Source organism: Talpa europaea (assembly GCF_964194135.1).
Source record: "Talpa europaea genome assembly, chromosome: 13".
Classification (NCBI taxonomy): domain Eukaryota; kingdom Metazoa; phylum Chordata; class Mammalia; order Eulipotyphla; family Talpidae; genus Talpa; species Talpa europaea.
In genome coordinates this window covers 79,645,273-79,667,362 of record NC_140080.1, presented here as the reverse complement: position 1 = coordinate 79,667,362, position 22,090 = coordinate 79,645,273, and the positions used below count along the sequence as shown (strand labels likewise).

Below are 22,090 nucleotides of genomic sequence, written 5' to 3'. Positions count from 1 at the left end.
CCACAGCACTACACTCAACCCACTGTGCCACCTGGGAGTCCCCTCTGTTTAATTTTTTTTTAATTTTAATTTTTTACATCGTTCTTCATTTTTAAACAACATTTGCTTCCCCCCACCCCCTCAGGTGTAGTCCGTCCCCCATAGAGTTTTCTTCACCAAGGCTCCCGTGCACCATCACCTCAGTCCCCTGTGCTACCTCCTCCCTCCCTCTAATCCCTCTCCCTCCTCCTCCCCTGCAGGATGTCTCTTATTTATAATTGTCCGTTTTTGCTTTGTTGTGTTTTGTACTGTTATTATTTTTTTACACTGATGTCTTATTGGGTTCCCCTATATTCCTGCTATAAGTGAAACCATCCGATATTTTTCTTTTCCCTTCTGGCTTATTCACTGAGCATAATTCCTTCTAGTTCCAACCACGTTGCTGGGAATGGCATGAGGTTGCTGAATAATATTCCATTGTGTATATATGCCACATTTTCTTGATCCAACTTTTTGAGAAACTGTTGAACTGTTTTCCAAAAATAAAGCATTTCACATACCCACTGAGTAAGTAATATAGGAACTTTCTCCACATCCTCTCCTACACTTGTTATTGTCTGTCCTTTTGATTCTAGCCATCCTAGTGGGTATGAAGCAGTATCTCTTTGTGGTTTTATTTTGCTTTGCCCAGGTGAGTTATGCTGTTGAGTACCTTTTTGATGTGCTTATTGGCCATTTGTATATTTTCATTGGAGAAATGTTTATTCAAACCTTGCCCCATTTAAGTTTTTTTCTTTTAAGTTTAAGATCTAGATAGAAAATCCTTATTATATAGTTTGCAAGTATTTTCTTCCATTCTGTGGATTGTCTTCACTTTCTAGATTGTGTACTTTGAAGCACAAAAATGTTTAATTTTGACAAAGTTCAATTTATCTCTTGTTGCCTATACTTTGGATGCTAAATCTAAGAATCGTTGCAAACCCGGTGTCATAAAGATATATGCCTGTTTTCAATCAAGCTTAGATTTTTCATTTAGATCATTGACCAGTTTTGAGTTAGTTTTTGTATATGATGTGAGGTAAAGATCAAGCTTCATTTGCAGGTGATTATCCAGTTTTCCCAGCACTGATTTTTATTCTTCTGTTGAGTTATATTCACAGCTAATCTGTTTTTATTCAGGTGCCTCATTAATAAATTGTACTGTTGAAGTGAAAGTGATGGGGGGAGGGCCTCCCCGGTGGCGCAGCGGTTGAGCGCTGGGTTGCGAAGCTGCCTGCGGCCTCTGCGGCGCCGGTTCGATCCCCGGCTGCTCCCTGGCCACCGGAGGAGGATCCCACATGGTGCGCAGACCTCTCCTGCCACCCGCTGCTCCCCTCAGCAGTGTACTTCAGTCCCTCTGCCTGCTCTGCTCCCCACTCTGGCTCTGGTGAATTCTCTCACCCTCCCGCGCTTCTGACTGTACCCAGTGCATGTATAAACAAAACAAACAAACAAATATAATAAATAAATAAAAACATGCCTCTATAAAAAAAAAAAAAGAAAAAAAGAAAGTGATGGGGGGAATGGTATCATTTTCAAGTGTTTATTTTGACTCCACTAGTAATGTGTCCTTTTTCCTAGACTTTAGAAAAGTGGTTTGAAACAGGAATACTCAGCTCTGCATTTGAATATTTATACACCTCAGTAAAACACCTTGATTATCTTTAATACTAGCATTGGAGATGGATGGTTATTGACTGTATATGGTCTTGAACAAGTTATATGACCTTTTCCCTAATCTGGCCAGAACCTTTAAATTCTTTTTCTTTGTTCCCGTTTTTAAAAAATGAAGGTAGTACTTAGTACAGAAAAATTCAAAAAGTAAAAGTTGTTTCTTTCTCATTAAGTCCCAGTCCTTTGACATACATGTCTTTTTTTTTTTTTTTTTTAAAGATTTATTTATTTATTATTTATACAAGCACTGGGTACAGTCAGAAGCGCGAGAGGGTGAGAGAATTCACCAGAGCCAGAGCGGGGAGCAGAGCAGGCAGAAGGACCGAAGTACACTGCTGAGAGGAGCAGCGGGCAGCAGGAGAGGTCTGTGCGCCGCCAGGGATTGAACCTGTGCTGCAGAGGCCGCGGGCAGCTTCGCAACCCAGCGCTCAACCGCTGTGCTACCGGGGAGGCCCACATGTCTTTTGTTTTTAGGCAGTCCCAGAACTCAGAAATACCACGGTATCTTCTATGTGTTGATTTTTCTTTTTCAACTCTCAACAGTGTCTATTACTTGACCCTCTAGTAGATAGGGAATTTAGGTCATTGTATTTTTTCCATCAGTCCTAGCACTTTGATTTCTACCAATTACATTTTTGTTCCTTGTTCTACTATTTGATTATTTTTAAACTTTTTGCCATAGTTAAAATTCTGTTTTTTGACCTTCAGTTTCAAACAATCTCTTCAGTTCCCAGTCTTTCTGAGAAGAATTTAACTTCCATCCATTTTCCTTTGTCTTATCTCCACCCTTCCCCTTCCAGTCCTCATTTTTCTTTCTGTTGTTAAGATTTATTACATTTATATTATGGTTTATTTTGCTTCTGTACTTTTTTGCTTTGAGAGGAAGATCCTAGAGATCAAGTGCTAATAAGGAGACTGCAATATGTATGTTGATTGTAAGAATTGGTCAGTGTAGAACCAGGTATGTGGAGTTGTGTATTAAACCTGTCCTCCTTAGCACAGGAGAAATACAAAGGATCTGTTTGGGTGAGGCGAGCTCATGGGCATTGTTGTTATTTATTTATTAAGATTTATTTATTTATACAAGAACGGGGTACAGGCCAGATGTGCAGGTGGGTGAGAGGATTCACCAGAGACAGAGTGGGGAACAGAACAGGCAGACTGAAATACACTGCTGAGGGGAGCAGTGGGGGAGACAGGAGAGATCTGCTGAGCCTCCCCGGCTGGCCAGGATCAAACCAGTGCAGTGCTGCAGAGGCTGTGGACAGCTTCATAGGCTCATGGGCATTGTTTTAAAAATGTAATCAAAGAATATTTTCATCTTGTAACCATTCAGCTTTTCTTGAAGATAGAATTTCTTCAATTTTTTTCATCTTCGTTGTCTAGTGTGTGCATTACTTTATATTGCACTCCTGGGTTAGGTATGTTATTGGGATCTCATACCCTTCTATTTTTAAATTACTTTTCGATCTTGCTAGAATACAGTCCTTGGTTAGTTGTTTTAGGAAGGATATGTTGGTGATAAACTTTGTAAGTTCTTAAAGTTCTAAGCATTTGAAAATGGCTTGCCTTTGTTTCTGATTCTAAGTTGGTAATATTTTGTTTCAGAACTTTGAAAGCTTTGCTTTAGGAACTTAAAATGCCTAGTGTTGCCATGATAGATCCATGGCATCTGACGGTTATCCTTTTGTAGTTACCTTGTTCGTAGTCTTCATGGTGATCTTTTCATCTTTGATGTGAAGTATATCTGGTTATCCCTTTTCATTTCTTCTAGTGGGTAAACTTTCAGTTTTAAGCCTCTTCAGGTCTGAGGAATTTTTTTCTCTTCTTTGGATAACTTTATTTTCTCTGAGTCTCTTAGATGAATTTTGGACTTTCAGATTGACAGTTTCACTTGTTTACATTCTGGAAGATTTCCTTGACTTTATCTTTGAATTTCAGTAACTATATTTTTAATATATAAAAACTTTATCCTCTTTTTCTCCTTCCTTCCCACCTACCCCTTTAGAATGAAAGGGAAGCCTGTTCTTGATTCATGGGTGGGGGAGGGGAGAGTAATACCTGAATTTCTCTAAGGATGCTAATTCCTTTAAAAAAGTTCTCTCGAGACAATTCTTTGAAGTGGCAGTTGTCATACTGGTTTATGTATTTGACTATGTTATTCTTGACTTTTAATTTTAAAATACTTCAACCTATTTAATAGGTACAGGAGATTATAACAGGTAAGATTAGTAAACATATATTTACACATCACCCAACTTAAGTAGTTCATTACAGTAGTTCAACAGGGCACCTTCTCTGTCACATTTACATTATATAGCTAAATAACATTATGTAGCTAAATTATATATAGTATCATACAGTCTTTTTTTTTTTAAAGATTCATTCATTCATTCATTCATTCATTCATTCATTCATTCATTTATACAAGCACTGGGTACAGTCAGAAGCGCAGGAGGGTGAGAGAATTCACCAGAGCCAGAGCGGGGAGCAGAGCAGGCAGAAGGACCGAAGTACACTGCTGAGGGGAGCAGCAGGCGGCAGGAGAGGTCTGTGCGCCATGTGGGACCCTCCTCCAGTGGCCGGGGAGCAGCCAGGTATTGAGCTGGCACTGCAGAGGCAGCGGGCAGCTTTGCAACCCAGCGCTCAACTGCTATGCCACCCGGGAGGCCCTATATATTGTATCATATAGACAGATTTTTTTTTTGTATCTTAAATTTTTATACAAATGGAGTAATATTGTATGTATTTGGGGCTTTTTTGATTGTCATTGTTTTTTATTTTCCATCATAGGCATATACTCCAGTTTTTCATTTTCCTATTGGAAATTCATGTAGTTTCTGTTTTTTTATAGGTCCTCAAATCTTTTATCCACACTTCTGAAATCCAAAAAGCTCTGAAAATGCTAAAAAAAAAAAAAAGTAACTTTTCAGTGTTTTTACTTTGTGAAAAAGCTTGACCTGCATTAATTATTAGCTGTTTGTGATTTCTATTTTCTCATCTTGTGTGAATATTTATATTTTACTATAGTGATCCTAAGAGTCCTATTGCCAGGATTTAAGGATGTGTGCATCTTCAACAATGCTAGATAATACCATTTTCCAAAGAGGATGATAACAGTATTTGCTTCCCTTAAGCAATGCAGTTGTCATTGCTTAGATTTCTTGCTAATATTTTTATCAGACTTTAAAGTTGTTGCCAGCAAGTATAAAATAGTTTTCATTTTCCCCTTTTGTTAATGAGTTTGAGCATGTTTTTACTGTGCTGATTAACATGTTCTTTCCTTTTCTAGAATTCTGTTCATGTCTTTTGCCCCCGTTTGTACTGTCTTTTTTTAAAACCATAAAATTCCTAACTTGTAATAATTGGATTTACTTATCTATATTTTCTGACCTCTAGTTTATTAGTCCATGCCAGCAGCACCACCATATTTATAATAACTTCATAAAAACAAACTTCTCAACATAGCACCTATAGAAAGCATAGGTCATGAGAATATACCTGGATGCATTTTCTCTATATAACCCTATGCAGGTCAAGACAGAGAACATTATGAGTGCTCTAGCAACTCCCTTTGAGTCCCCTCTCAGCATTTAAGCTTCTCAAAGATAACTTACTAACCTGACTTTAACATCTTAGATTAGTTTTGCCAGTATTTTGAGCTCACATAAATGGAATTGTATAATATGTTTTTGGTGTCTTGACTTTTCCTGCTCTTTGGAAATTCCTCTGTGTGTTCTTTGTAGCTGTTTGTCCAGTCCCTTCCATTAGGAGTGTAAGAATTATGGTCGCTACGTGTCCCTTGCCTGTCCTTTAATTTTAGACATTTTAGTGGATGTTTCGTGGCTTTAATTTGCATTCCTCTAATGAGTTGTGATTCCAAACCCCTTTTAAAATACTTGTTGACCATATGGGTGTCTTATGTGAAGTGGCCTCCAAGTCTTTTGCCCATTTTTATATTGGGCCTCCTGTCTTTTTCATGCTGATGTGCAGTTTACTATATGTCCAGAATACCAGCTCTTACAGATTGTATTTTGCAGATAACTTGTTTTCCCAAACTTACACATTGAGTCAGAGTTCTGCTTCTTGACTTCTCAGCCTGTTCATTGCCCTTTTCCCATTGGCAGATATCTCCAGGGGGAAATATCACCAGGGGAAAAGATGCATCAAATGTTTGGATTCCATTTCTAGGCTGCTTAGATTCTTGCTGCTTCCATGCCTTCAAACAGATGTTTTTTATACTGTTTAGTTTTTAAAGTTTTTACAGGGAAGGTTGATCTGAAACAGTCTAGTTAATCATTGAGGAACACAAAAGTGGGTCAAGTCCTTCTGCATTGTAGTTTTTCAGTGAATTTACTGGCTGTTTGCTCTTCTATATAATTTTAGAATTATCTTTTTTAAATTATGTGGATACAAACCAAGTGTGTCTGCATGCGCACACATAACCCTACTGGGATTTTGATGGGAAATACATTGAATTTGTAAATCAGTTTGGAGGGAGCTTTCATTTTGTTACTAGTTTTCTTTTTTTAATATTAATAAAGTTTTCATAACCAAGCGCATTATAGTCTCCATTTATTTAGGCCTTGTGCATAATTTTAATTTTCTTCAACTATTGTAAATATTTTGTTTGTTATTGCTAGGTGCCTTGTTTTTGTATCACAAATGGTATCTTATCAATATAATGACATTCTACCTTGGTAGTGTATTGACGTGCATTTGAGTTTGTGTAACAACAGTGCCGTGCTCCTAATTGTGATGAATAACCTACAGAATTCTTTTGGATTTTCTGTGTAGACAGTTCTATCTGTGAATAATGATCTCTTTGTTTCCTCCTTTCCAATTCTTATGCTTTTTTTCTTTCTTTTTCTTGTCTTAATGTGCTGGCTAGGATCTCCAGTACAATGTTGAATAGAAGCGGTGATGGGGGCATCCTGATCTTGTTCCTGATTTTAAAGGGAATGCTTTCAGAGTTTCACAGTTAAGTATAATGCTTGCTGTAGGTTTATTGTAGATAATCTTTCCAGGTTAAGGATGTTCTTTTCTATTACTAGTTTGCTAATTAAAAAAAAAAAATCATGAATGGATGTTGAATTTTATCAAAAGCTTTTTTTGCATCTTTTGAGAAGATAAGCATTTCTTCTATAACCTGTTAACATGGGGAAATACATTGATTGATTTTCTGCTATTTAAACCAACCTAGTATTCTAGGTATAATGTCAACCCTAATCTGTCTCTCTCTCTCTTTTTTTTTTTTCTTTATTATTGGGCTCAGTTTGAAGATAGTAAATTTAGTACTTTTGCCTTAATGATGAGTAATTAAAATTTTTTAAAACTATACTTTTTCTCTTATTTCTGGTAGAGTTTATGTAAGATTAGAATAATCCATTTCTTAAGCCTTTGGTAGAACTCCCTTGTAAAAATTGTAACTGGTGTTTTCTTTGTGGGACACTTCTTAATCACTAATTTGGTAGCTTTGGTTATAAGATTGTTCAAATTTCAAATTTTCAAGCTCGTTTTGGTAGGTTATACTTATAACGTAGTCCACTTTACCCACATTCTAGAACTTGTGGCAGTAAGTTATTAATTTCTTAGTTTGCGGTAACAGTAATGTTTCTTTAAAAGCACCCCTCCTTTTTTATGCCATCCTTGATCATTAAAAGCTAGATGTTTGCCAATTTTTAGACCTTTGGAAGAATTTGAACTTTAGTCTTTTATGCCCTTTAACATATAATTCCCCATTTCATTAACTTCTGCTCTTCATTTCTTTGCTTATACTTCCTTTGGTTTTATTTTTATTCTTTTTCTAGTTTATCAAGTTGGACACCGTTCTTACTAATTTTCAGCATTTTAACGTACGCGTTTAAGACTATCAATTTGTGTGTATTGCTTTCCTTACATCACATGCTTTTATGTTTTTATTTTTCACTTGTGAGTATTTTTCTATTTCCCACTATGGATTCTTTAATGTATGAGTTATTTATAGATTTTTATTTCCAAATATATGGGAATTCCTTTAGTTTGGTGACTGGCTTGTAATTCTGTTGTGGTAACAGCATGATTTGTAGGATACCATCCCTTTGAAATCTGTTGAGACCATGTGGTCACCTTTTATGATTTTTGTTTGTTATATGAAGAGAGTGTGTATTTTGTAATTGTGGGCACAAAGTTTTCTACATGTGCAGTAGTTAAGTTTGTTCCTATGTTCAAATCTTGTTATGTATTTAGAGTAGACATCTTAATCTTTCACTAAAATTTTTTTCATTTTCCTTGTAATTCTATCAAATTTTAAAATACATATTTTAATTGTTGTTAGCCATCAAAGTTTAAAGTATATTTTCCTGTAGAATTGAAATTTTCTCTGTGTAGTGACTTTATGTATAGGATTCTGTTTTGTATTACATATTGCTGTTTGATGTTAGTGTACCTATATTTTTTTCTTTTGATCATCTAATTTTTTGCCTGATTTTAAAAATTCCCCCTTCCTTTTATCCTTCTATTTTAGTTTTAGCTCTTGTGATTATTATTGAATTTTTAAAATAACGTGGTCTGATAGTCCTGGCTTCTGTGATTTTAACCTTTTGATTAAGTAATTGTCAATTTACTTAGAATTATAAGAAGTAATACAGAGACATCCCATGAACTTTTTGCCTAGTTTCCTTGGGTGGTAATATCTTATAAAAATCATAGTATGATATCATAACCAGGATACTGATATGGACACAATCAAGATACAGACCATTTCTATCACCATAAGAATCCCTCATACTGTCATTTTTATAGCTACACACATTTCCTTCCCATTCAGCCCCTCCCTCCCCTTCACCTTTGGGGATCCATTCATCTGTTCTTTCTTTGACTAGTGCATGAATGGAATCATACAGTTTCTAACTTTTGAGGTCTTTTTTCATGCAGCATAATTCTCTGAAAATTCACCATGCTATTATATGTCTCATAATTCATCACTTTTTATTGTTGAGTAATACTCCATGAGCTGGATTTGTTTAGCTGTTCATCTGTTGAAAGACATCTGAGTTGTGTACAGTTTTTGGCTATTATGAATAAAAGTGCTACAAAGATTTATGCATAGGGTTTTTCAACATGTTTTCAACTCTCTGGGATAATTGCCCAGGAGTGCAATTGCTGGATTGTATGGTTATTGCATATATAGCTTTTAAAGAACCTGCCAAACTGTTTTCCAGAGTGGCTGTACCATTTTACATCCCTACCAGCAATGTATGGAGTGATCCATTTTCTCTGCTTCCTCGCCAGCATTTGGTGTTTTCACTGTTTTTCATTTTAGCCATTCTGGTATGTATCTAGTGTTATCTCAGTGAGGTTTTAATTTGCATTCCCCTAATGGCTAATGATGCCGAACATATTTTTATGTGCTTATTTGTCATTGTATATCCTCAATGAAATGTTTCTTCACCTCTTTTGTCCTTTTCCTAATTGGATTTTTTTTTTTTTTTTTGAGTTGTAAGAGTTTTCGGTATTTTCTAGATATCGGTCATTTGATGGATATGTGCTTTGAAAATATTTTCTCTGAGCTGGTTGTTGATTGTCTTTGCATCCTTTCACAGTACTAGTAGAGTACAAGTTTTTACTTTTGGTCAAGTCCGCTATGTAATATTTCCTTTTGTGGATCTTGCTTTGAGTATAAGCCCAAGAACTGTTTTGCCTATTTCTGGACACTGACGCTTTTTCTCTGTGTTGTTTGAAAAGTTTTATACCTTTATTATTACATTGATGTCTGTAATACTGTTCAGAGTTACTTGTTTTTGTATAGCATGTGAGAATTAGTTAGAAGTTCATATTTTTCCTTGTCAGAAAGGGAAAAATTGACATTGCTTGTTGAGTCTTCCAGTCTATGAAGACTCTATTTAGATTGTAGACTTTCATTTGTGTTTTGTAGTTTTCAGCATGCAAGTCCTGTATTGTTTTATTTTTTAAAACGTGATCTTTATGTTCTTTGGCGTAATTAGGAGAAAATGGTGTGTTTTTAGCTTGTTTCTACATGTTCTGTTGGTGTTCATGTTTTGCTTTTATATCTTGTGACCGTGCTGAATGAATAACAACTTAGTTTTTAGTTCTTTGAACTGTTTTGTAGATTCCTTGGGATGTGCAAATACGGGTAGTTTCTTTTTTTCTTTCTGATCTGTATGCTTTTTTTCTCTTTTTTGTCTTATTCCACAGTTGGAACTTTCAGGACTATGCTAACTAAGAGTGTCAGAGTAGACATCTTTGTCTCATTCAAAATCTTGAGGTGAAGCATCCAGTCTTTCATCTTTAAGTATGTTAGCTCCAGAATTTCTTATAGATGCTTTCTATTAAGTTGAGAAAGTTCTCTTCTGTTTTAACTTTTTCAGAGAATTTTTTGTCATAAGCTGGTATTGAATTTGTCAAGTGCTTTTTTGCATTGATTGATATTATAATGCAGTTTCCATTTTTTAGCTATTAATATAGTGTATTACATTGATTTCAAATGTCGATCTAGTCTTGCATCCCTGTAATAAACCTCACTGGGTCATGGTGTATAATTGTTTTTGCATATTGCTGAATTCTTTATGCTAATGTATTAAGTAACTCATCTATATTCATGAGTTGTTTGTAGTTTCATGTTTTGTACTGTCTTTGTCTGGTTTTGTTTAAGGGTAATGCTAGTTTCTTAAAGTGAGTTTAGAAGTGTTTTCTCATCTTCACTTTCACTTTCTGGAAGAAATTGTGGAGCTCCAGGAAAATCGTCTGGGCCTAGTAAATTTTTTGGGAGGGGGGAAGTTTTAAATAATGAATTCATTTTTCTGAGTTGTTACAAGGTTACTCAAATTTTGTATTTCATACCGGCTGAGTTTTGATAGTTTTGTGCAAGGAATTGATACATTTTGTATAAGTTACCGGAAATACTTGTGTAAAGTTGGCATTATTGATGTATTGATGCATATATTTTTATCCCTGCAATTTGTGCTATACTATCATACTTTTTCTATGCTTTGTTTCTCTACTTATTTTCTTGCTGACTCTTGGGTTGATTTTTTTTCCTTCCTCATGTTTTCCTCGTTTTACTAGTTGTGAAATTATGTACTTATTTGGGCCTTTTTAAAGACTCCCAAAGTTTTCTTGAAATTTTAGTATATGAATATAAATCTAAAATGATTGTTTTTATCTATAGAATAAACTACTCATCACTCGATCAATTTATATGATTGCCATAATGTTGCCCAGCGTTATTGTTTTGTCTTTCTTTAGCATCACAAATGTGATGTTATCAGCAATAGTACATAATATTTACTGTTAGTTTACATAGAAAATAGTTAAGCCAATCACTTGTCATTTTCTTTGTTATTTTCTTTGCTCATCATCTTGCCATCTTAATACTCATTTCTCTAGATTATCCTTGACTCAGTAGCGATGGAGTTTTACTTTTCCTGCAGTGTGCTAGGCATGTCTTCTTCCTTAGGACTTTTGTACCCACTGTGTCCTGTTCTTTGGAATGCTTTTCCTCCCATGTCCACTCGGTGCTTTCTGACTCCTCCTGCCTTCAATTAGTTACTCAACTCCACCGTATTTGAGATCATCCCTCTTTAAAATTGTGCACCTTGTGTCCATTTCCTTCTTTGTTTTTGTTCATGGTGTTCATCACCCCTTGCCATATTATGTATTTTATTTAATTCTTTATTATAAGTTTTGATCAGTTAAGGTTTCCAGCTCACTAGTCATTTATTGGAATTTTATTTTAATTTGAAGAGAGTTAAATCTTTTCGGTATTTTAGTATTTTTATCTGGTAACTTATCCAAGGGTTCTCTTATTTTTAATGTAGATAATCATGACTTTTTTTGACCAATAAATCTTTTTACATTGTTTTCATTCAGTATTCAGAATGAGTTGCTTCCCCCAACATCCTCTAGAGGATATCAGTGATTTGTTTTTATAGTATTATGCACAAAGACTTTTTAATGTATTTGAGGTGTTTGAATCTGATGTAGTTACTGTTCCTTTTGACTGTCTCAACTTGGGCTACTGGGCTGTTTTCTGTGTCCTTCTGCCAAGATTACAGTGGACTTTGATAACTGCTTTCTGGTATGACATGTTTTGGGTTCGTTTGTATTTTCTACCCTAGTCTTGAAATATTAGCCATTTCCTCAGGCGCCTGGGTTCCTATGAGAAATACTATTTAGGCTACAATCTCTTTTTTACTTCATACAAATTAATATTTTTTTGTTTATTTGTTTAAGTAAATCTAGAACATGTTGAAGTTTAAGGAAAAGTTGGGAAGAGACAGATTATTTTATTATGGATACATTCCTACATTTGTAAAAGTAGAAAGTTTCCCATGTACACAATATCCAGCTTTTTAGGAGTTACCAAGTCTGATTTATCACCTATGTCCCTCCTTAGTCTCCCTAACTTATTTTAAAGGTAATTTTATATGCTGTACACTTTTATCCATCAATATTTTAGTATGTGACTATAAGGATAGTGACCATCTTACCCTGGTAATGTATTGAGTTTAAATTAAACCACTTTTATATTCCTAAACTGCATTTTGGGTGCTTTGAGAGGATATTTGTAGCTATCCTTATAGGAAACTTGATGTGTCACAAAAGACCCTTGATACTTTTAGGCCCTGTGTAGGGAAATGAAAACAATAAGGTGGTCTGTTAGTCTCCCTGTCTCATCAAGCTTTTACCTAAAAGTTTGTTTGGATGAATGAACTCATTTGCTCAAGTTTGAGAACCAGTAATTCACATGAATTTTGTGTTTTGTTTTTAATAGATTTTTCCATGTTTGTCTTCTAACTCTATTTGACTCTTATTCTCTGAAACAGTTTAAGGAACAGAATTCTTTGTTTTCCTTGAAGGATTAGTAGAATTTATTAAACTATCCTGTCTGGGTAGATGCTTTTATAAATGGCTTTTATAAATGGAGAGCGTAGAGATAATATACCTCTTTTTTTTTTTTTTAAGATTTATTTATTTATTTATACAAGCACTGGGTACAGTCAGAAGCGCGGGAGGGTGAGGGAATTCACCAGAGCCAGAGTGGAGAACAGAACAGGCTGACTGATGCCATACACTGCTGAGGGGAGCAGCAGGCGCGGCAGGAGAGGTCTGCGTGCCATGTGGGACCCTCGCGGGTGGCCAGGGATCGAACCGGCACTTCAGAGGCTGTGGGCAGTTTCGCAGCCCAGCACTCAAGGGCTGTGCCACCAGGGGAGGCCTGATAATATACCTCTTGAATCAGATTATTTTATATTTTTGTAGGCAATAACTTTTGTCTTTAATTTATTAGAATGTAGTTGTGTGTGATATTCTCTTTAAAGAAACTTGCTTAGTATTTGTGATCCTTGTCTCATAAGACTATATCTTTCTCCCTTTTTGGATTTGACTATAGACGTTTCTGCATTTTTGTCTTCTAGTTACTGGGTTTTTGTTTTGTTTTGTTTTTTTGCTTATTTCTTATGCTTTGGTGAATTTTGTTGTTAATTTTTTGCCTCTTAAACTCACTTTTTTTTAAATCTTGTGTTTTATAGTAAAAGAAGCATTTGGGAAGATGGTCTCCCAAGCTTTGGCTTATTTTATAGATATTGAAATAACAAAATAGTGTTTTCTTTCTTGTTTCTTTTGATAAGTTCCAATTTTTTTGCCTGTCAATTTTGATTTCTTTAGCTTAGAACTTATTTAAATCAGTGTGTTGTAAGGAAGAGAGCCTTTTAAGTTCTTTCAAATAAAAGGGAATTTTATTATAGGTATTACCACAATTTCTCAGGGATGTGAGGCCTCCTATGACCTCTGAAATAGGTAGTAGTTAGCAATTGGAATCTCTCATTTGTCACATAGTTTTTCTTATGGTATCAAATTGGCCACTGCTTTGATCTATTGATTATACTTACATACATGCATAATTACTACATGTATATACATGAAGATGTAGATTGTTTGAATATTGTGTTTTGGGTCAGCAATATTAACAATGGTATTTCCCTCAGCAGCTCCTTTCTCCCCTTCCCAATTATATACCATAGCAGATGGAGGCTTTACAAAGTTTTAATTTTTAACATGACTTCCAACCTATTAGAGCTTCCTCAAATTTCAGACTATTTTTGGGCAATTTCCATCACATATTTAAGAGTTGCTCTTAGGGAAATATTTTTTACCCAATGGTGATTATATTTAGCTATCATTTACTTGTTGAAGTTTTCTGAAGGTAGCACCTTCAACTTTGCTTTCACTCCTGTATTTAACGTTTTCAGTTATATGATGTCCTAGCATTTAAATTTTTAAATATTTTGTGATTGGAATTTGATAACTAAAATTGATTTAAATTCCTAGTCTTTCTTTAGAAATTCAGATTATCTTTTTTAAAATCTGTTGTGGTAACTTCTCCATAGTTCATATAATTTTCTTAAAGTCAGTCTGCAAATATTTTTTGAGAAATTCCCTTGTAGCGCACATACCAGTTGTTATTGAAGTATTAGAGGATTGACTTTGGGATGCAGCAAGATGGAGCAGATAAAATTCACTTACAAAAAAGTGCACTAAAGATGCAGCCATCAGAGATTAGTGAAGAACAGCTATGGACATCCATTCCTGGAAGTATTCATAGCAGGGCCACTTTACCTGGTGAGAGCCAAAACTCAGTGGAAGACTGAGTATAAAAAATATGCATCACTTTAAGAAGAAATGGGATCCAACAAGATTTTTCAGGAATACATTTCTATAGAATTTGATTTAGTTAATTCCTTTGAGAATATCTTAATAGTGTTTGCTACAGGAGGGTATTGTTTGTTTTCAAATAGAGATTGATGAGCAGAGGTATGAAATGACCTTCTAAGGTCCTAAGTTGTTTTTTCTTTTTTTTTTTTTTAAAGATTTATTTATTCATACAAGATCTGGGGTACAGGCCAGAGATGCGGGGGGTGAGAGGATTCACCAGAGACAGAGAGGGGAACAGAGCAGGCAGACTGACTGAAGTACACTGCTGAGGGGAGCAGCAGGCTAGTCAGGAGAGGTCTGCTGCACCGTGTGGGTTGCTTCCTGGCCAGCCAGGAATCCCACTTGTGCTGCAGAGGCTGTGGTTTGCTTCATAGTGCGGTGCTTAACCCCTTGGGCCACCCGGGAGGCCCTGAGGTCCTAAGTTTTGATGCCAGGATTTGACCTTCATTGCTTTTGTGAAGTCACAGGACTCCAGTGACTCTCAAAGCTAGCCTCTGTCCTGTCTGCTATTGTTTCTTTAAGCCAGGGGATTGGATTTCCCTTTTGTTTCAGAAGTCCATAATTTACAGAGTTCTAAGCCTTATACCTTTCTTCCTTTTGGGGAGAGGGCAGTGTTTACAGTAGCTGATGGAGCCAATTGTATGTATTAGCATTTACCAAATAAACTTACCATTGGAAATAAGTGATATGAGACCTCCCAGGAATTACTTTTTGAGAGCCAAGCTTAGGGTGACTTAGTGTCTATTTTGTTATTCTGTAGCAAGTCTCCTTAAAATGAATATTTGAAATAAAGTGGAAGGAAGAAACAAAATAATGAATTCTTAGTTTGGTTGCTTTAGGAAGAATCACAGATATGTCTGTACCACTGCCTTTATTGCTGTTAGTCTTTTCATGATAGCATGTTTTTTATGCTGTTGTGATATAAGCAAACTTCAAATAAATTATTTATTAGGATTGGGTACTTTGGGAAAGATGCATTTCTTACTTGGTAAGATACATCCTCAAAAGCTGTTGTAGACCTTTTCATAAAACATTGAATTAAACTGTTAAGAGATAGGCCAGAAATTTTCTTGTTTTCTGTAGCATAGGGGTAAGATAAATAAAATAGCCTTACACATGGAGGAAATGAAGTGAGTTAAAATATAATGGCCATGGTATTGTGGTATATTGTGCAGTTTGAGTGTGATTGAGTGCACTTTCACTGTGGTGACTACCAAGCCACATGTGGCTTTTAAACACTTGAAATGTGGTGAGTCCCGAATGATCCTGAACTGTATAGACTGGATATTAAAGTCTTAGTATGAAAAAGTATGTCATTGATATTCTAAAAAGTTGGTTATTTTTAAATAAAAATTTATTACATGTGGCAATATTTTTGACATTGATATGTATATTGATAGCTTCACATTTATTTTATTTTAAAATGGCTACTAGAAAATTTGAATTGTGTATATATAATTTCTATTTATTAGGCAGTGCTGATTGGGAGTACAACATGGCTGCTGATGAGCACTTAATATTTTCTGACTTGCGCAATGTGAAATGTAGAGACATAGCATGTGAAGTAGATTTCTGATACTGCATGTACGTGTGGATTACTATGATATACTTAAATGTGTTTGCATTTTTAAAAACAAGTATTATTCTGAACAGTATTAAGCAATTGCTTCTGGACTGTTACTGAAGACAGTTTCTTCTGCAGAACAGAGGGATTAATTATGAACCCTTATCAGCATAGGTACTGTTCCTGCCCTTTACTATGCTAAGGGGGAGGACAGGTTGAGAAGTTCTCACCGCTGCAGTTTGTGGTGCTTATGAGGAGTAGGTGGAGAAGCAGTTTTCTTTTTCTTTTTTTCTTCTTTTTTTTTTTTTTTTTTTTTTTTTTGGTGGGACCCTCGCCAGCGGCTGGGGAATGAACCGGCACCGCAGCCTTGCAGCCCAGCGTTCAACCGCTGCGCTGCCAGGGGAGACCCGAGAAGCAGTTTTCTTTTGGGCAGGTTTCTGAAAGGACTTTTGGTCAGCCCCAGGCTTAGTTCCCTTTCTTCTAGAAGGCGCACTTGTGGTGCAGGTAGGTCTGACCTGTGTGGCTCACCTCTAAACTCAGAATTGACTGAAAGTCACTAAGAAGGCAAGTGGTTACAAGTATTTATTAGATTTTGTTGACTAAATGGAAGGTGAGCGGTAAAGCAGGAATAACTTCTAACATTCATTTTATACCCAGGAACCAGTCAGTGAACGGTATGGAGGACAACTTGCCCTTTAAGACATGCGACCATTTGTTATCTCGCTCTTAAAGGTCTTTTTCTTAGTGGATACTCAAGTGGGAATTTTAGAAGTGTGACTGCAGAATAAGATGTTTGTGATTTTTAGTGTTAATATTTAAAAACTTCCTCGTTTTCTGTTCTTAATATTAGAGTTGGAGTTCTTGGATCATAATGCTATCTTGATTTTGTAGATTTACTACTTAGCATTGGAAGTTATACATATATAGTGTTGCAAAATTATACATTTTTATTTGGGTATCTGATAATTCTGTAGCAGACTACATTGTGTATTGTTGGGCTTAGTTTTAAAAGGAATATTTTCATTGGTTGTAGGTTTCATAGTCACTAAGGAAATATGGGTTTATCTTCAGCATCAGACTAAGTGGTTAATAGAAACTATAGAGCACCAAAATTTAGAGTACAGTAAAATTTAACACCATGACTTGAATGTAATTTGGGAGTGGTATGTGAAAAGGCTTGTTACTAGCACATGCCACTTGATCAAATATGGGAAAAATCAGATTTTTACAGTTTTACATAGGGTTTTTATATGCCTGAGGGTGCTTGTTTACTTATGTCCTTTTTTTCTTTCCTTTTAGAATATGGTTTCTAGTTTTAGGGTTTCTGAACTACAAGTATTACTAGGCTTTGCTGGACGGAATAAAAGTGGACGGAAGCATGACCTCCTGATGAGGGCGTTGCATTTATTGAAGAGTGGCTGCAGCCCTGCGGTTCAGATTAAAATCCGAGAATTGTATAGACGCCGATACCCACGGACTCTTGAAGGACTTTCTGACTTATCTACAATCAAATCATCGGTTTTCAATTTGGATGGTAGCTCATCACCTGTAGAGCCTGAGTTGGCCGTGGCTGGAATCCACTCGTTGCCTTCCACTTCAGTTACACCTCACTCACCGTCCTCTCCTGTTGGTTCTGTGCTGCTTCAAGATACTAAGCCCACGTTTGAGATGCAGCAGCCATCTCCCCCAATTCCTCCTGTCCATCCCGATGTGCAGTTAAAAAACTTGCCCTTTTATGACGTCCTTGATGTTCTCATCAAGCCCACAAGTTTAGGTAAGTGTTTCTTCTGGACAAGAGCATATTAAATAAACCAAGAGGCTTTCAACTGTTGACTTGTGATTTGCTATTGATAACATAAAATCGAGGCATTATGGCATTATTGTCAAATGTTTAAGTGTGCAAATAAATTGTTGGCAGCCATGACTGAAATCTAATATCAGGCCATTCATTCACTGGAATGTTCTCGTGATTTAGAATTTAAATTAATTATGTGCATATGGGAACAGACACAAGTCTTTTAATGTATTGCATGTTAGCCCACATTTTGATTCTTTTACAACATTTAGTTTTCTGTTTAATACAGCTTTTGAACTGTTTTCCTAACAAATAAGTCTTTTATACTTAATTTTTTCTAAAGTAGCACAGGAGTTTGACTTTTTTTTTTTTTAATAGAGGCATGTTATTTATTTATTTGTTTGTTTGTTTATACATGCACTGGGTACAGCCAGAAGCGCAGGAGGGTGAGAGAACTCACCAGAGCCAGAGCGGGGTGCAGAGCAGGCAGAAGGACCGAAGCACACTGCTGAGGGGAGCAGCGGGCGGCAGGAGAGGTCCGCGCGCCATGTGGGACCCTCCTCCGGTGGCCAGGGAGCAGCCGGGGATCGAACCGGCACTGCAGAGATCACGGGCGGCCTCGCAACCCAGCGCTCAACCGCTGCGCCACCGGGGAGGCCCAGGAGTTTGACTTTTGCTGGTTATGATGGCAGGTGTTTCAGAGACTAGTCTCAGCTTTTTAATATCCATCAACTGCTGAGAAAATTTAATAAATTTTATCATATATATCAAGTTGATGTGACTTTAACAGATTTTTATCCTGGCTACAGTGGCATAATTTCCTTCTGTGTATTGAAATTATTTGCTGTGGTATTCGGATTTACTGATGAAATAAATTATTTGAGAAATAACATTTCATAGTAAATCTGAGAGATTGTTTTCCTTTGTATCTGGGAAAACCCCTTTTCAAGTCATTTGAAAAACTCTCAGATACATTCATGTGCTTTCTCCTTTTTGTGTAGAATTATATAGCATTACATCTTGGTTGAGCCAGAAGATTTTGAGGAGCAGAACTGGCTAAAGGGGTCAGTATGATCTGATTGGTGGCAGACCAAGGAGGCTGTGCTTCCCCCCACCCCCTTCCTCTGCTGTAATTGCTTTTGTTTAGCAAAACTAAGACTGGCAGGCAGAGTAATGCATTTTATCCCTTCAGTACACTCGTTCTGGAATAAGGATTCCCTGATGTTCACATTTTATTATTTGTACGAATTTCTATAAGTAGAATTTTTCCATCACAGAATAAGAACATATTAGACTGTTGACAGTATATTGTTACATAAGTTTACAGAATAGCTGTGCTGGTTAAAATCCTAGAAAGTAAGAACATGTCTCATTGTACTTTATTGGTTGCATTAAAAATCAGTCTGATTCTGATAGGTGAAACTTCCTTCAGCTTTTCATTTTAAAAATTAACAGGAGCAAGCCTTTTAAATGTTTGTTACCTACTGCTTTTCTTTTATGATTTTATTTTTATCTTTAACCTCTTTTTTACAATTTGATTTATCTGGTTAAAATATTTCCACAATTAATTTTTTACTTCTTCCATTCTCAAGGTTTTTAGTTTATACCAGTGCCCAATATCATGGCTCATTCACACATTTCTCTCTCAGCAATTATTGCATGTTTATTTCTTTGCATTTTGAGAAAGATTCAGAATGGTGATATATTCCAGTGACCCTACCTCAGGATTATGAATGAAGTGAGGACTGAGAACAGAAGTCCTGGGACCCTGGAGACAGTGCAAGGTGTCACTGTTTAATGCCCGGAAAGGAGGCTGGAGATGGAAGATGTAGCAGTGTGTCTGTGCTCCTGGGCATCAGCGGTGTTCCAAAGGGATGCCCCAGAGACTTGCTCTTAATTTCCTGCTTTGTTCAGAAGAAGAAATAGGGATTTTTCTTTTTTTTCTCTACTCTTCATAGAGTTTCATTAACTTCAGTAAGGTTAAAGGAAAGTAGTAGATTCTTTGTAAGTTTACTAAAATAAAACTTGTGTATTCAGTGTTTAGATAACTCTTTCATTTGGCTTAGATAAAGTAATGCTCGAAGTAGTTTATGTTGAAGATAAGAAAAACCTGCCTTTGGAGCATAGTTTAAATTAGAATGTAAGAGGTACATATTACCTCACAAACTATTACTCCTGAGTTAGTCATATGTTTTTCAGGACTCCTACCCATTATTATTTTTATAAACTTTATAAGCTTATGAAACAAGACTTTAAAAAAAAACTTTATCTTGATTTCTCTAAAGCGAAAAAGAGCAGAATTTTTTAAATGTTATATAGCCTTATTTTTATCAGATTTATGAAATAGTTATCTATGAAATCTTTTAAATTTTGAGGTTAGAAGGTTAAAAAATTAGTGTATTTTGGATTGAAAATATGACAGTAAATAATGATAAGGCTAGAATATGTCAGAAAATAAAAGGCACGGTGAAGATACATCTGTTATATAAATTGCTAGCATTAACTTCACATGCTATAAATTGTTGATAAATATTAACATATAGCAACTATGGAAAGATTCTAGATAAAATTGGAAAGTTCTTGGTTTATGTGTACTTTGTAAGTCATTTAGACAGGGCCTCAAATATTGGATTCACCAAAGGTTGTGCACAGCACTGCAGGTGTTGACAATTTTGGTGCACTGAAAATAGATCAGTCTCTCAGGATTTTTATGTTAATCAAGCGTTAAAGAAAGAAGTATGAATTACAGCACTTGGGCTGTTGTATGTCACTTGTACTTATAAGGCCTGCCTTTTAAGGTCATTACTTTTGCTTTAAACAGTTGCTTTTTAAGGAAATTACAGGTGAAAACCAGCATATTCTTTTATATTTACTTTTCTTTTTTACACTGTTTGAACTGGGTTTTCATTCTTGAAAATTTGGTTTTGAATTTGCTGTCACTCTTTGTTGTTTTGGCCTTCATAGTTTCCTTCTACATTTCTTGCAGTTCATGCCTGCTTTCAACATATTCTCTTGGCTTCTGTTTATCTGAAAATCATCAGTCCATCCTGTTTTGAAGAGTATTGATTTTTCAGTTGACAGTTGTGTTTTCCACGGCTTTAAGATGACCTCTAATTTGTTTCTGATAATAAGCTAGCCTTTACTGTAACAGTGTTCCCTTGTGTATATTTCTTTTTTTCCCCCACTGGCTGCTTTCAAGATTTTATAGTCATCATAGATTTTCAGTAGTTTGATGTGACTAATTAGTTTGTTTTTATTTTGCTTGAGGTTTGATTTGTAAGGACTTTTCTCCCCTCCATCAAAATTATGGAATATTTTCATTACTTCTGTAAGCTTTAAAAATACCCCATTTTCTCTTCTTTTGGGACTCTGTACCTATGTTAGGTCTTTTCAAGGTTACTAACTGAAGGGATTGGGAGCTCACACCATTAACTAAGTTTGAAGACTCTGTAGTTATCTCTAACCTTTAAGTGTGTTTACTGAATTTGAAAATTAAGAGATCATTCGTGACTAGTGAGGGATGGAGAGTGACAGGTGAAATGTGCACAAGAAAGCAAGAGTGGAGGAGTGAGCAGGAATCCAAGAAACAGAAAAATTTTACTGTAGTTGTGTGTTTTATGTGTTTGTAATTTTATGCCCCACAGTTCTGTTTAATTTTTAGGCCTTCATCATAGCCAGCATTTCTTTCCTCCTCCTTTTAAAAATGTTTTGGGAAACTAAGAATCATGTTATGACATGATTTCATGTGATTGCTATGATAAACTCCCTATCCTTAAAGAAAAGAGTGTTTTTAGCAAGGAGTTAGTATTTTTCTTGATTTGAGAATTGAAGTCCTTGACATTGGATATTTGTTTGGCATTTTAATTATTTTTCTTCAGGAAAACACCCAGTTTGCCTTCTTTTCCATGTTATGGCAATACTTGTAAAGAAGCAAAAGACTCCAGGCGTCTATTAGCTTTCCTTTTGTTTATTTTAATGAGTCCTAGCATATCGATGACTTAGTGCATCAGTTTCAGTCTGTTACAGTTGTCTGAGAAGGAAATACATTCCAACTTTTAATAATGTAGTTAAGAAGGGTGGCTTCATAGGGTAATCTTTTTTAACTGAGTAATCTTTTTGCACGCAGAGTATTAGATAACTTAATTACTCTATCATCTTAGAAGTTTTAAAGTTTAGTCTTATACAAATGCTTGTGTAATTGAATATGAATTGTGGGAAATAAAACATGGCAAAGAAAGGAAATAAAAATTGAGAAAACAAAAGACACCTGCTTCTTGAATATTCATTGCTGATGCTATAGTCAAAGAAGAAATGTAAGTTGGAGA

General features: G+C 35.7%; 1 protein-coding gene across 4 annotated transcripts in view; it reads left to right on the top strand.

Annotated features, from left to right (window-relative positions):
- Positions 1-22,090, top strand: part of PIAS2 (protein inhibitor of activated STAT 2) — a gene marked incomplete at both ends in the record, with an annotated part of 60,649 nt that overhangs the window by 5,029 nt on the left and 33,530 nt on the right. For 3 of the 4 annotated variants that reach the window (XM_084252260.1, XM_084252261.1, XM_084252262.1), the window contains one exon: positions 17,273-17,744. In XM_084252260.1, the coding sequence (XP_084108386.1) occupies positions 17,273-17,744 (472 nt within the window). Of the gene's footprint in view, positions 1-8,894; positions 9,004-17,269; positions 17,745-22,090 lie in introns of those variants that run through there. The other variant, XM_084252259.1, reaches the window with a different exon arrangement.